The sequence below is a fragment of the Saccostrea echinata genome, unplaced genomic scaffold (genome assembly GCF_033153115.1).
Source record: "Saccostrea echinata isolate AGI-Se365-2 ecotype Australia unplaced genomic scaffold, CSIRO_AGI_Sech_v1 ptg000030l, whole genome shotgun sequence".
NCBI lineage: Eukaryota > Metazoa > Mollusca > Bivalvia > Ostreida > Ostreidae > Saccostrea > Saccostrea echinata.
The window spans coordinates 2,088,516-2,105,404 of NW_026889779.1; the positions used below are offsets into that span (position 1 = coordinate 2,088,516).

The 16,889-nt window shown below is 33.4% G+C and overlaps 1 protein-coding gene across 1 annotated transcript; it reads right to left on the reverse strand.

Moving 5' to 3' along the window:
* Positions 1-372: 372 nt before the first annotated feature.
* On the reverse strand, positions 373-13,262 carry LOC133196193 (uncharacterized). Its single transcript, XM_061332112.1, has 3 exons — positions 12,863-13,262; positions 2,568-2,777; positions 373-1,332 (listed from the first exon to the last, which is right to left on the reverse strand). The coding sequence occupies exons 1-3, from the start codon at positions 13,239-13,241 to the stop codon at positions 713-715; spliced, it is 1,209 nt and encodes a 402-aa protein (XP_061188096.1). The 5' UTR covers positions 13,242-13,262; the 3' UTR covers positions 373-712.
* Positions 13,263-16,889: the final 3,627 nt, after the last annotated feature.

A 16,889-nucleotide genomic window follows, 5' to 3' on the forward strand; every position in this document is an offset into this window, starting at 1 on the left:
TTTGCAGAGGTAAGGTTATGAAGAATACTGTTGTGATTGAATATTAATTTTCATGAAAGTTCAAATCATTAAAACTGAAGTTATTTTTACAATAATTATAAAAAAAACTGTAAACAAAATGGCAATGCAAGTGTGTCCATGCCCCTTTAAATTTGAGAGTAAAATAGAAAATGATTTTTAAATCTCAGAGTCTCTTTAATATCACTCAATACTTGCTTACTAAGCTTATTCATTTTGTATTTCTGTACTACAAGGCCAACATTAAAATTGTATTATTTTCTGTACTCCAGCCAAACAACTGAATTATGGCAACTCATTCTTTTTTTTTAACAAAATTTTAACTCCCCCCCCCCCTTTTTTCATTTTTTCCAGATCTGGAATTTTTTTTAATAGTTTCCACAATAGACAATGGACTTTGTATCTTAAATTTGAATTATGGTTCAGATATATTTTGTTTCAGGTACAATTTCATGTTGACTAACATACATGAGCCAATGTGCATACACAAAACTGAAAGTTATGAAAATACAATGTAAATATAAGCTACCGATTCAAGCTTTCAAATGAATGTTTGAAGTACATGCTTGATGACATTTTCTAATGAAGGCCCATTACATTTGAAATGTTAATCATCCAAATCATTTGTTAAATTGATATTTTATTTGGCTCTATTTGATATACAGATAATGAAATTTTAATCATTGTCCTCCATCTACTTACTTTCTGAATTAACTGGTCGACATGGTAGATTTGATGGCCAAACAAATTTAGGCTTTGTAATGTCAATAAAGTCATAGTCCGCAAAAGCATTCACTGCAACAACATTTTTAAATGCAAGATCTTTTTCATACATTTCAAGGCTGGATGAAGCAAGGCTAAAAAAATTTGCTTTTGGAGCTTCGAGTAATGACTCATGAGGTCCACTACATAAATATTTATAATTCAGAACAAGCCATGCAGCAAGAATTGCCTCATAATTCACTTGACATCTTGAGCCAGGTATCTCAACCAGTAGCTTAATGCCTCTACTTTCAAGCAAGATATCATGCTTGCTGTCATAAAAATAAATTTTGATTTCTTTTCTAGTTGCTGCCATACAAGGAATAAGAAAATTATCTAGATTAGGATGTCTTTGCTTTTGCAGGAAGGAAAATACAATGATCTGAGCTAAAGTCTGGCTACGGAACCCTCTTTCTTCTACACTTTTGGGTTTCACCTCTATGGATGCTCTGCCACCTGGGCTGATTTCTTCCTCTGGTGGGGCCACATGTACAAAAGACTCAATACTTCCAAGGAGGATATCTAAAGATCCATGCCAGCAATCTGGATTCCCTACAACAAAGTAAAAACAAGTTAACCATTTATCATGTTGATGATAAATTCATATATTTACATTCCATATCAATTTTTCTTATAAAGTATATTGAAAGCATCAGCATTCATAATACCATGATCAGGAATGTCAAGAGGTTAAATTCCTGGTTTTTATTTTGACGTCACAATTTGATTGCCGCACAAGTACAACGTCACAAACGAAAATCAGAATTCAAACTAACATTGAACAGAAACAGCTGTTCTCTCAATTTTTCCCTCAGATGTAGCGTGCATCATATAAACAGGTATAATAAATGCAAACAATTTATATTTCTCAATCTTCCATCAATAAATGTATATATAAGTATTGAATTGTAAAGTTTGGACATTTATTGTGTCATAACACAGACGGCTGTGGCTCACCATTCAATCAGTGTGCATTCAGCATGTGCTCACCATTTGCTCTCCATTCACAGTTTTGCATTCACCAATCACCTTCCCTTATATTATCTTGGAGCATACAGTGACAATTGCTTGGTGGGAAAATTTTACAAAGATCTGACAAATAGGAAGTTGAACTTGGCATTTTTCACTTTCCCGGAAAAGCTGTTAAGTTCCCCTTCACTATAGATGTCGATGCTCAAAAACGGATTCATTTGATCATGATATGCCTTCACTGCATTTATTCACTTTGCATAAGAAAATGTGCTGATCCCAGCTGTTCCATCTACATCAGGCCACGCTTGCCACCTGAAGTCTATAAACAGTTACATTGATTTCCAGACCCTGTTCCTGGTATTTCTAGTTATAGCTTATGATATTTTCAAGTGATTTCTATAAAGATCAAATTATTTAAAAGTGAAGTGATATATGAAATATGAGCAGAATAATAATACAAGTCTTAGATTTCAATGTTAAAAACAAGAGGCCACAGAAATCAATTCAGTTTTGAAAAGTTCCCTTACTGTTTAAGTGGGAAAGTAGAACATTTCAGGGACTGTACTGGGAATGGACTTCCTTCAAAAACTTTAACTGGGACGCCAACACTGATGCTGGGGGTATAGCATAAGCTTATCTCGACTTTGTCGAGGTGAGCTAAATAAATTTTGAAAATTGTTCAAACTGATTTATAGATGGAGTGTAAAACTACAATCTCCTTTAGCGTTTGCCAGCAGGGGACTACAAATACATTAAATTTACCTAGGATTGTTCATCATTTCAATTGTTTTTCAATAAACAGCCAATTTACTCACCTACACTTGTGTCGCCAAAACAAGGTGAAACAAATTCTGGTTTGCATGATCCACATTTGCAAAGAGAAATGCCTTTGTATTTCGCAGAATGATCCATTGTATATGTGTCAGAAAGTGAAAGCTTGCTAAAAAAGTGTTCAGCCAAGACAATCATTAGCTCAGTCTTCGATAGATCTGTTCTCTGTATTCTTTTTAGTATGGCATGTGAATCTTTAAAAAAAAATTGAATTTACAATTTTTAATGAGAACGATTGTCAGTACTTACTAAACTGAACCAAAGGTGTTGAACATGAAAACAATTTCCTAAGTATGTTTGAATTAGATTAAAAATTAATCATTGTTAACAAAATATCACTTGCACTTATAATTATGGTTCCTTATGCCATGGTCCAAATTGTTTAGGGTATTATTTCAACAGACATCTTCAAAAGATGTCTATTAAAAAACAACACTTTTTACCTGACACCACAAGTGATAGGCAAGTTAGAGATTAATTTTTTCATGGTGCAAAACTATGGATTGATTTAACCAAATTTATTATGAGTGTATTCACAACAACAGTTAGAAGAATAAACACTCCTGTTACTGATGCAAAATTTTTCTTTTTTCCCTTTAAATGCAACTTTTTATTCCATGCAATTCCCTACATGGGCATGTCTGTGTAATCTTTTTTTTCTGTGTTTCTATACAACTGGATCAGAGGGGGTCAACCTCTCCAAGGCTCTACATTAACATTTTTTCTTACTTGTCCATTCTGAAATTCATTTGTCAGAATATAATTTTTTCTTGTCCAAAAATTCTTCAATAAAGAATTATCTAATAACTTGAAAAATATTGTTATACATTCACAGAGTCTGTTTTATGATTTTTTAAACACCAAATTATGAAGCAAAATTGTATTATCCTCTCCTATATAGGAAAAAGAGGCCCATGGGCCTAGAATTGCTCTTCTGATAAATTGAATAACTGTCACTATGACCTATTTTTGGGTCATCATATCCCAAGGCCCAATGGCATCAACTCAGAGTTTGACGATTCTTAGTCAATATAGAACCTTTAGTATACAAACTATGATATTTCACAATGAATGACAATGAAATTTTAAACACGTCACTGTGGCGATTACACTTTCCTGTGCCTCAAGGTGCATCAACTTTCTAATTTTGGTGTCCCTTCAAAGTTTGATATTTCTAAGAATTTTAGTATCCAAGATATTTAGCTAAAATAATTTAACAAGAGGCCCTTGGGCCCCATCACTCACCTGAGTAACTTTGACTATGCTGTCCTTTACCAGATTTTCCCCCTTGTAATACCTATTGTGGCCCCGCCCTACCCGCAGGGGTCATGATTTGAACAATTTAGAATCTACACTACCCCAGGATGCTTCCACATAAGTTTCAGCTTTTCTGGTCCAGTGGTTCCTGAGAAGAAGATTTTTAAAGTGTTTTCCTATATATTTCAATGTAAAACTTGGATTCCCTATTGTGGCTCCGCCCTACCCCAGGGGGTCCTGATTTGAACAATTTAGAATCTACACTACTTGAGGATGCTTCCACATAAGCTTCCGTTTTTCTGGCAAATTGTTCTTGAGAAGAATATTTTTAAAGATTTTTCTTACATATTTCAATGTAAAACTTGGATTCCCTATTGTGGCCCGGCCCTACCCAGTGGGGTCATGATTTGAAGAATTTAGAATCTACACTACCCCAGGATGCTTCCACTTAAGTTTCAGCTTTTCTGGCCCAGTGGTTCTTGAGAAGAAGATTTGTAAAGATTTTTCTTATATATTTCAATGTAAAACTTGGATTCCCTATTGTCACCCCGCCCTACCCCCGGGGGTCATGATTTAAACAATTTAGAATCTTTACTACACCAGGATGCTTCCACATAAGTTTCAGCTTTTTTAGCCCAGTGGTTCTTGAGAGGAAGATTTTTTAATGACCCCACCCTATTTTTGTCTTTTCTTGATTATCTCCCCTTGTAAGGGAACTTGGCCCCTTATTTTAACAATTTAAACTCCCCTTTACCCAAGGATACTTTGTAATAAATTTGGTAAAACTTGGCCCAGTGGTTTTTGAGAAGAAGTTGAAAATGTTGTCACGAAAAGTTTACAGACGGACGGACAGACAGACAGACGGACGGACAACAGGTTATCAGAAAAGCTCACTTGAGCTTTCAGCTCAGGTGAGCTAAAAATGAATAGCTGTAATATTTGCAAAGTAAGTCACTGTGACCTACTTTTTTATTTGACACATGCGGGCCTTAAGGTGAAGCCACACTCGTTTGACATTATATTAAAAACTTCAACTAAAATGAGTGGAAAAAGACTGCCTTTAAAATTTGGGTGAAAAAAAGGATGTGTTTCTAAAGTAATGCAGAGATGTCTCTACCTGTTAATGAGGTTTCGATCTGAGTAACACTTGATTTTTGTGAAAAAATAGACAAATATATTTAAAACTGATTACATGTACTTTAAAAGGGATGTAATTTTTTCAATTTTTATAGTTTCCTTATAAATGACATTCTTTCATGAAATGAGTCTTAGTGCAAAAATGTTAAATATGTTAAAACACACACAACTTTTAAATAAATATGATTACATGTAAATTTTTTTTGTAATGAAAGTAGATATTTGCATGTTCAATGATATATTTTCCCAATTTGCATTTTTCTCTGAGATTTTGACAAATATTTGAAATTTAACATTAACATGTATGAAAATTAATCGACGTATGGGAATCTTCAAGTAGTGTATATTGCATCATCAGGCCAACATTTTTTAATAAAATGGTTTTACGGAGCTCCAACTACAATCTTAGCTAAAAATAAAAGTCCTTGTCATTTATTTTATTCTTAAAATTCCCGTGTTCATCCATGCATGTGCACTAAAAAAATAATACAATGTACAAATGAATCAGCTATTTTGATTGACTAGTTTACTGAAAGTCATAAATATCATCCAATCAATTTATGTTAATTATCTACTGTTTCACTTCGTGGGTCACTGTGACCTAATTTTTATGTGACACACTCTGAGGCCTTAAGAGGCATTAACTGACAAAGTTTGATCATCCTAGGCTTCACAGCACCCAAAATATGCATCTAAAATTATCTGAAAATGAATAGTCGCTAAATTCAAAAGAGTGGGTCTCTGTCACCTACTTTTAGATTAATAGATCCCAAGGCCCCAAGATGCGTCATATGACGAGGTTTGATGATCCTAGTCCGCTTAGTATTAAAGCTTGAAAGATGTGATTAGAAATCATGATAAAATTTTAAAAATAGGTCACTCTGACCTACTTTTAAATTGACATAACCAGGGGCATCAAGATGCATTATCTGTTTAGGTTTGGAAATCCTAAAGGTCATAGTGTTCAAAATATATAGGTTTAAAGAATTTTAAATGATATGCCTTAAAAATCAGAAAGTAGGTCAGTGACCTACTTTTTAATGGTCAAACACCAAGGCCCCAAGATGCATCAATTTTACTGACAAGGTTTGATGATTCTAAAATCACTTTGTATCTCAAACACCTTGCTTAAATATACTGAAAATGAATAGCCATAAAACTCAGAAAGTAGGTCACTGTAACCTATTTTTCACACTTTCAGGCATTAAGATGAGCTGACACAATTGACCACTCTAGGCTTCACAGTGTAGATATGCATTTAAAGCAATTGAAAATCCATTGCTACTACATTAAAAAAAGTAGGTCACTTTGACCAGAAAAATTTGACTACGAATAATGAAAAAAAATGAAAAAAAAATTGAAAAAGTAGGTAACTGTGACCTACATTTATATTGACATATCCCCAAGCCTCAAGATGCATCAACTATTTTGGTTTGGAAACCCTGAAGGTCATAGTGTTCAAAAGATATACATTTAGAGATCTTAAAATGATAAGCCATAAAATGCAGAAAGTATGTTACTGTGACCTATTTTAAGCTGACACACCCTGAGGCCCCAAGATGCATCAACTGACAATATTTGATAATTCTTAACCTCTTAGTACCTGAAATTTTTATGTAAAATGTTTTGAAAATGGAAAGCCTTAAAATTCAGAGAGTATGTCAAGGTGACCTACTTTTTGACTGACACACTCCATGGCCCAGTGATGTCCATGTCCAAGATATGCATCAAAATCAATTTGAAAATGAATAGCTGCAAAATTCAAAAAGTAGGTCACTGTGACCTACTTCAGGTTTGATGAAACTTGAGGACCTAAAATGCATCAACTGACAAGATTTGATGATAGTAGTCCTCATAGTGAACAAAATATCAAAGATTTAACAAATTATCATTTTAGGATAAATTTTGATGTGACCTTGATACCATGCCTTTTGCCCTAGGGTGATCCTTGAACAATTACAAATCTGTACTGTATCCTCATCCTTATATCTAACTTTGGTGATAATCTGCCCAGTCGTTCATGAGAAGAAGACTATTTCACAACTGATTTTTTTTTTATATTTCCACCCTCCCTATCATTAGTACAAATGAAAGCCCTTTGCCCCAACAATACTCTGTAACAAATTTGATAAAAATTGGCCAAGTGGTTCTTGATACATTCCAAGAAGTTTACGCACATGGCACACCAGGCCATAGCATTAGCTCTTTCAGCCTTGGGCTCAAAAGGGCTAAAAATAGCAACAAGAAATAGGTTCAACACCAAATGTTTCTTTGCTTATTATTCCAGCCTGTCTTTATTGCCTTTGTCTTCATCTGTTTCAGCTTTTTTAACCAATACTAAAAACCCAAACTTCATCAGATCCATGCCACTAATCGAAGCTCAAAATTGAAAGTAATGCTTCTATACTGAACTTTGATCTCCGTGGAGTTTGATGACTGGGATCAAAATTCATTATGATCAGGATTGAAATTACCCATTTATGCACTGCATGCTTTTGATTTCAACTTCTGATAAAAAAAAAAGTTGACAATAGCTTTTCTTTTCAACTTAAAAAAAAATAATCACAGAACGGTACCAGACAAGCGAACAGGTGTTAATGTTGAGCCCTGCTCCATCGCGAAGGGAGAAAGGATGCAGCCTCCTTGAGAAATGTTTAAACCAGCCAGGACAGGACCCCCCTAATATACATCCTAAATATGTATATATATATATATATGTAATATATACATTCTTAAATATGATAATAATAAGATACATGTAATAATTTTTGAAACAAAACCAAAAAATCCCTGGGTCAGGGTGTATACGGGGGAAGGTGGGAGGGTTCCTGTCCACAAGCACCTAAGGATTTTGTAAACTTTGAAAAACAGCTTTATTTATAGTTTTCTTTTTATTATATTATATTAATATAAGATACAATTACATGCTAACTCAACATAATGCACATACCCGTATAGCATAAGAATGTACATGGACACTTTTGGTCATTTTGTTTGCAAGAATTGGTTAAACTTTTATAAAAACAAGAGGCCCATGGGCCACATTGCTCACCTGAGCTTTTTGGCTACAGAAAAGGAAAAAGCAGAAATCAGTTCAGTTTTGAACAGTTTAAATATGTAAGTGGTCCCAACCTACATTCCCCCCTTCACCTTCAATTTAGTGAAGGTGAGGCATGTAACGAAACTAGTAAGCTTGCGTCATTATGTGTATGTTGATAAGGACACTTCCTAAAAGACTACCTGGAAGTTTAAAATTAACTGATGCAAGCACGCTACTGTCCAGATCAAGGAAAAACAACTCATGTTTTGGAACAGGCATCTTCCTTATATATCAGAACTAAATAAGAGTTGTTTCAGCAGGATTAAAAGCACACCATTTCAATAGGTATGTAGTATGGTCCACCTTATCATTAAATAATTATCTAATAATGAATATTAAGTAATTATAAATATTTAATCTTGAAATCTAATTTTAGCTCTGCTAATTAACGCAATTAACTTGTTTACATTTTTTCACAACTGTTACAGCACTGTCTCAATTTGAATTTACATTTTATCTGACAAAACAACACTGTAAAATGTTTTTGTAAATTGTATAATTCTTTTACATATAAAAATACTCTCAATTCTAAAATGAAATAAGTTTATTTTGATGCTGAAAAAAGAAAATCATATAATTTCTTCTGGCTTACCTAAAAGACTCATACACATGATATATGTTTGAAGAAGCACAGTACATATATGTATGTTTGTGGCTAAAATAAATGATTTTAAATCATGAAACAGAGAAAATTTGTATGAATTTCTTGTGATTTGAAGAAAACTGAGAATTTATCAATGAAAGTACTGTTTGTATTTTGGGGGGGGGGGGGGGGGGGGGGGGGCATAAAATAGCTTAACAAATTTGAAACATGATCATAACTTGACAAACTCTTGAAAAAATCTTGTATACATGTACATCAGAACTTCTAAACACCATTTGATGCTGACTGTGGTTTTCAAGAACTCGATCTGTTAAATTTCACATTTATTTGCATTCTCTGATGGATAAAAGATTAAACTCTTTTTACACTTTTACACTCTTAAATTACTGTATATACAAACACGTTCGTTTTGAAGTCACAATAGTCGCAACTTGCCGAAATGTTTGCAGCTATATTTACAATTTCTTGATGTACGTTGTTTATAAATCTTAGGCTTGAATTCACATTATTATATATTTACATTTCCAATAAATTTCCACTATGATTCTTTACAAAATAGAAAACAGTTCATTTTCTCATGAACTACCATGAACGAGCATGAATATCTCAAATGTTACGTCATAATACTGTACTTGATGTCATAACTATAATGCAAACTGTTTTGCTTTAAAAGTGACAGTTGAATGGCATAATTTGTGGCAACTCAGCAGAAAAATAATATAAATATAAGAAATGAATTTAATTTTTGAAAATTCATGAGGTACATGAACTACAACACTTCACACTGGCATATTTATCATGAAGTGTAATGCGCTTCATGAAATATGGCAGCGTGAAGCGTCGTAGTTCATGTCCTCATGAATCTTCAAAAATTAAATTCATTTCTTAAATGATTTATTTTTATACACAAGTTTTCTGCTGCTAAACACAACTGTGGCCTTGTATTTGCAATTCTTCAACAACTGTTTCTGGTTGGAAATCATTGCAACATATGAAGTCAGCTTATCACGTAACTATCATACTAATTAACTCTGAAGTTGTGGATTAGACACAATTAACTGTTTGCTACTCTGACATTATGCAAAGTCATAGCATATGGAGGGTGTTTACACTTTAATAAGATTATAACAGGTCCAGCACAATCTCTTAATTTAGCTATATACCTTGAAAAAGCTATATAGCTTTATTAAGCTTTTCAAAATAGCTTGATAAAGCTATTTATGTGCAGTTTTTCAGAAAAATGTTTTTGTAAGAAATAGACAAAAAGTCGCAAGTATTTGACTATTCATATATGTACTATGGGCTATCAAAACAACCGAAATCAAAGATAGTTCTAATATTGCAGCAGTTGAATACTTTTAAGCAAAAGATGAATTTCCATTGTTTGAGTAACTGTACACTACCTTGTGTGCGTTGAAGCGTGGATAAGTATGATTGCTTCTCATTGTACTGAATTATTACCAATCAATTATCTTGTTGACCATAATTGGCCTTTTTTATAATTTTAATGAAGAAGTAACTTTATCAATACCTGATATCACGATTACTTATCTTTATTGAACTCTTTCGCTGTGAAGGTAGGAAACATCTGTTTGCTGGGGGCAATGTGATGTTGCATATAACGCGAGACCAAGCATTGTGGATTTTTAAAAGGCAAATTTGAAAGAAGTCCTGGTGAAATATTTTGCGGAACATTCGCTGAACCACACTTATAAATTTTAAGAGAACCCAGTCCTCAAGTGTTACATTTTCTAGATACTTTTTCAGTAAGCCAACTCATCTAATTAAGTTCTACAATTTCTTTTTGATTATCGTTACTTTTGGAAGCTGATAAAAAAATCTAAACATTCCAAATAAGACAACCTACTATTTAAAGTTCAACCCTTTGCAATACATTGTACTTTTAGCATACTAATTGTTCAAACCATTCGACTGTCACTAGCATAAGTAATTCATGCCATGGAAATCTCGCAAGATTTAGAGTTTCCTCGACTTTGCCCCAAAAGAGCGGCATTACGTCATATAACTGTGAGGTAATCATGATACAAAGTATTGCTTTATATAGCCCCAAAACTTTTAGAACTTTGAGTACAAAGTCTCCTAGGGAGATGCATTTTGATGAGTGATTTTTACATGCCTTATTTTCAGAAGCAATCTAATTAAAACTAGTTATAATTGTAACGGGGACCGTTACAGATGTTCCCCAAACGCTCCCCAACACCCTTTTGGTGTCTTATTTCCTGTAAGCTTCATTAAATAAGGCAATGAAGTATATTGATCGTTTTTTGCATTTCACGCGTGCGCACGTGCATGCATGTGCAGGATGACCATGTCATCTCATCTATACTATAAAAGCATCTTTATATTCTCAGTATCAAAACATTCCATCAAAAAATATATAAGTTCCGGCTATATCAAGTATATTGGTCATCTTAGCATTGCACGCATGCGCACCTGCATGCATGTTCATAATGACCATGCCATTTTGTCTACACTTATAATATGTCTGTTTATTCTTAGTATCAAAGCTTTTCATAAAAAAAAATAAAAGTTATGGCTATATTAAGTATATTGGTCATTTAACACATTGCACGCGCGCACATGTGCATTCATGAGCATGATGTCCACATCATCTTGTCCACACTTTTAATATATCTGTATATTCTTAATATCAAAGCTTTTCATAAAAAAATATAAAAATTACGGCTATATAAAGTATATTGGTCATTTAACACATTGCACGCGCGCGCACGTGCATGCATATGCATGCATGCATGCATGTGCATGATGACCATGTCATCTTGTCTACACTTTTAATATATATAAATATTTTGAGTATCAAAGCATTTCATCAAAAAGTATCAAAGTTACGACTATATCAAGTATATTTGTCATTTTAAGCTTTGCGCCTGCGCACACGTGCATGCATGTGCATGTTGACCATGTCATCTTGTTTTCACTTCTAATATATCCTTATATTCTGAGTATCAAAGCATTTCATCAAAAAATATAAAAGTTACAGCTATATCAAGTATATTGGTCATTTTACGCATTGCACGCGCACGCACGTGCATGCACGTGCGCGCAAAATGACCTTGATTCCGCATATCTACAAAACATGCCTATTAACCCTAAAAAGGTTTCACCTCAATCGGATGAGTAGTTGACGAGATCACTCGCGGACAAAAAAGTACCCAGGAAGAAGAAGAAGAAGAAAAATAATAATAATAAGAAGAAACAGAGTAAAAACAATATGTTCCCCAACTTCGTTTGGGGAACATAATTAGATGTTCCGAATCCACTACAATTTCTCAAACATCTAACAACATCCCATTCGGGGTCAGGTCAGAGCGACCTTTCAATTACCAAATGAAATCGCTGTCTCTGAAATCTTGGCTTATAGTTCGGATGCGTTTCTTTTTTATTGCCAAACCTAAACGCCCGAGGGGTTTCATAGTAAACAAAATATGCATGGTAAAGACCGTGCTATATATGAATGTGACGTGCAGGATATATACATGATATAGACGTATAAGTCTAGTTTGTGCATTTTCATTTGTATTATTCAGGTAAAAATGCCAGATTGGCGGACTATACGTTCAATTTATACCAAAATTACTTTAATTCAATGTAAGACAGTCTAATGAGCATCAATAATGTTAAGATGTAGCAGTGGAACTAATTTTAGAATCGTATATAGAAGTTTGAATCTGATTGGCTAAAATGTTTATGTTTATTCATAATCGAAAGGTCTCTCTGACGTGACCACAAATGGGATGTTGTTAGATGTTTGAGAAGCGGTAGCGCATTCGGAACATCTAATTTTAATTAGATTGTTTCAGAAGAGTACAAGATTGAATATTATTACCATGATCACTGTACCAAGGTGTGACTTTTTGTGCATGCTGTGAAAATAACACATTTAAGAAAAAGTGTGATTAAATAGCTAAATCAAGCTATTCTGAATAGCTTAATAAAGCTATGTAGCTAAATCAAGCTTTATAGCTAAATCAAAAGATTGTGTGGACCTGTATAAGTCATGCGTTCATTACCCTGCCTTTGGAAAACGTACGACCTTTGTTTAAAATAACAAAGGAATATGCCAAGGATGCTTTGAGATCACTTGGTCAAAATTAACATAACACTATTAATGCAAGGTATATGCACGTATACATACTCACTTTCGTCCATCAAAAAATGAATCAATTTTTCCAGAAGTAACCTGGAGACCTTGTTGTCGGGAACATAATCAGGTTTGGTAAAAAAGTTATTCAATAACATAATAGCATCCGTGAATATGATTCCAAATGGATATATCTCATCCGCATACGGACGTGTTTCGCACGATGCTCGAGAAAAGCTTATTCCATAACCTGCCGCAGCATTGCATGATGTTATTTCCTGAGCAATTAGTGGATTTCGTCTGTCAAAACACAACGAATTGTACGCACTTTTAAACTGATCCAACTCTTTAAATTGTGCCCTAAATTTTTCAAAAACAGTATCTAATTTTGGTTTTTTGGACGTACTTGGTGAAGTTGGTCCAACAAAATCAGCCATGATGAAAGATTTTTTTTCTACTTCCGGTGCGTCGATTTACCCAAATGGACACAAATTTAAACAAATGGGCCCAAATGGACCCAAATGGAAACCAAATGGACTCAAATGGAAACCAAATGAAAATCAAATGGAAACCAAATGGAATTTTAAATATATATATTATCGTATAATCAACTGATCAACATGTTAACTAACATAAGAGAATAATTACTCATTTCTCTAACAGTGTATTTTTAAAATACGATTTTTTTTCTATCGGTACATGTAATAAATATTGCATACCATTTAATACGAAATTGAAGCAATACATATTAGTTTTTACAGAAAAGAAATTTGATTTAATAATTAATTTTTAATGAACTTACGAAAATGGAAATATATGATTTATTCAGTCAAAGGTTTATTATAAAATTAAATGTTATTGCAGAGAGTTACATGTACTATATGAAACTTGGTCTTAAATCTTAATTTATTTAATTTTTACTATATATTGGACAAATTGCAGGCCTTCGGCCTCAAGGTGTATGGAATAAAATCCGGGGTAAATCCCCGTACACCCTTGATTGGACCTGGATAACTAATAGTACATGAGGAACATGAATTTTCATATAGACAAAATACAACGTAAAGTTAAGGAAGCGTATTATGGATAATAATCAGTAGAATATCGCTAAAAACAGGCAAATATTATAACAAATAAAATCAGATTTTTTAATTAATAATTCATTGGAGACATAAGAATATCAAAGGATGACTGCACTTAAGGACAGGCGAAATTTTCGACAAAATAAACTTTCAAAACAAGCATTTTTCTTTTCATTGCAAGAATGGTCAACATCCAATCTACAACTTTATTTAATTACGTTTAATAAAAGTGTGTATTTACGAAGTTCGAATCTGTTTTCAAAGGCAGGGGTCATCACAATTTCTTGAATCTCCGTTCGATAAAGAGGACGCCCGCTTTTTTACCGACTTCATACATAGGCAGCGCATGTTTGTCTATTGCTCTACGTTTAACAGTAGTTGTATATTTGCATAAACAAGAAAACATTGATGTAACCATCAATTGTCGCCCGGGAAATAAATAAAGTAAACAATAGAAATGAGTTTTGATCATCAAACCACTTCGATATGTGTGAAAAAGGCATGCGTCAAAATGATGGAGACGATATTTTGATAACTTAAAGTCGGATGAAAATCGAACAAAAACGATACCCTTTTAAACTTTATCAGTTCCTCAAGTAAATGTTGGCTGCATAAAATATAATTTGAAACCAGACACATGATTCACCTATTTTCAAAAATGTCTTTCACTTTAAGAATATAAAACACGAACTGTGTAAAGTACATTTTTACGTTTTTATGCGATAAGTAAAATTCGATGTTCTAAAAAAAGGGACCTGTCGTTTTTTCGATAGTAAATGATAAGCAACTTTATATATTAAATATGAAAAACATCTATATTTTTACAGATTCACTTTATGGAAGTAAATATATTGTGTATCTCGTAATTTATAAAGGGAGAGAACATTCTGATTAAAAATCTTTTTAATGTTTAGAAAACCTTTAATTCTGAATAACTTCTCCCACCTCAATCCCCATATACCAACACTTAAACTTATATGTATAGAGCAGCCCGGTCCTCCGGGCTGCAATAATAATGTGTCAAAAGGAGATTAATAGACAAGCATGCGCTCATGGTTAAAAAGAGAAAAAACTGCTTCTTCTTACATTCGCTCTCTGTGTTGTAACCAAGGGTTGTGACATGTTGAATATTATAATTCACCACGTGATTTCTTACCTCAGGTAACTTTGTGATACTAAATTCCGTCACGTGACTTGTAAGGTAGCATCTTTTGTGCTAACTAGGACATTGTGTTCGAACACGTTAAGTCATCTGTCACTGATATAAAATCTGCTTTAATTACATTGACGTGCTCCTATTGTTAATTTCGTTTTGAAACCATTGTCATTAGTGTATTTGTGTCATACAGAATGGAGAGGGAGATTGGAAAGAGTGATCACGTTCTTTTTTCCAAACAAGTCATTGTTATTTATCAAGTCTAATTTTAGTCCCATTCTTACAATCTTAGCTCCACCTCTTATGCATATCTTATGTTCAATCAAGGGCAGGTAAGTGTAAAATCTCTATAATTGGAAAGCAGTAAGGACAAAAAACATTGAATCACTTTATTGTATCACGGTCTAAAATCATTTTAAGATTTAAATTTGGTTCCAAATTGACAGGATTTTTTCATAAACATACAACAGTGAAACAAGCTTTAGATATAAAAGCAACAGAAGCAACCGAAAAAGACCCAAAAACCGGCGTTAAGTGCAGTCGTCCTTTATGAGTATTTACTAACTGTTTACATGGGTACAAAATTTCTCATCAATACATTCCTTATGTAATGAAGATAAAACGAACTCTTAATTATACATAGTGGAATTCATCACCCAAAGCCTTTTTATCACATTAAGGAATGTCTGTCTATACAGAGACATAAAAACATGGGTTTATAACATTATTATATGTCTCTGGTCCGGTTCTGAAACTGATGTGTATTTGTTTAAATATCAACGTAACGTTTAATTCATAATAAATAAATTCTATTAATGTAATACATCTTTAATCCTTTGCAAGGGAGCTTATTATACTAAAGTACATTTCTTGTCTAAAACTGTCATCATCATCGCAGCTGGGTTAAGGACGCCCATGAAATATACGCATTTATATATTCAGGGAAAATTAATACAATTTTAATATTTTTTTAACAGCAGTAGGTTTGATAAATGTGAATTATGTTGATTGCATTTGTGTATATCGGGTCTCTGCTGAGTTCGGCCAAAGTGACATCGCTTACATCAGCTGTTCGTCACGTGACAGGATTAAAATTGGACCATATATGCACTACTACAAAGATCGTAAAAGTTCAACGATATACGGGCATCTTTCCGCTATAAAATTTATTTTATTTTCTTTGAGACAAATTCCTTAACCTGAAAAGTGCTGGGAGCAACTTCCTCATGCTCGAGAATTGTTTAAAATTTAGCCGTCTTTCTATAAACTCCAGACAAAAATGTAATACGCACTGGAATAATGTTAGATTACGGAATAAATAAACAATGTACAACCAGCTCCCAGCATTTTTCAGAATAGTAGGAATAATAGCTACAAATGTTTAAAAATTCAGAATTTATAGTGAAGCGGATATCGTTGAACTTTTGATATTTTCGAGGGGCTGGACCCCTCATTCTAGCACGTTACTGTACAAATGTGCTCCCTACGGCTATATATAAAGTCTGCACATTATCAATTTAGTTTGACAATAAAATGTGAATTAATATATTTCAGAATATGTCTCTCTTTTTGTTTGACTACGCATGTTTCGTATTTATTTTTATTTTTACAAGCTACGATAAAAGCTTGATCCACGCCTCAAATACAGAGAAATGCGTGTCAAACTAAGAAATGACGTCATCTCAGTAAGTACAGCGAGATCAAACTGGCTTTCATTCTGATCATACATAAAACAAATTATACACAATCAATCTCCTAGACAGAGTTGTCGTTCGTTTATCTCTCAGACATGTATGAACCGATGGCAGAGAGTGAAAAAAAAAATGGCGAAGTAACCATGGCGGTAC

Bases quoted from the DNA above. Each gene is read 5' to 3' on its own strand.
- LOC133196193 (XM_061332112.1), bottom strand. From the start codon at position 13,241: ATGGCTGATTTTGTTGGACCAACTTCACCAAGTACGTCCAAAAAACCA. The intron at 2,778-12,862 runs GTGAGTATGTAT...TTTTTTTTAAAG, and splicing joins TCATTTTTTGATGGACGAAA to ATTCACATGCCATACTAAAA. The intron at 1,333-2,567 runs GTGAGTAAATTG...ACTTTGTTGTAG, and splicing joins TTTTGGCGACACAAGTGTAG to GGAATCCAGATTGCTGGCAT.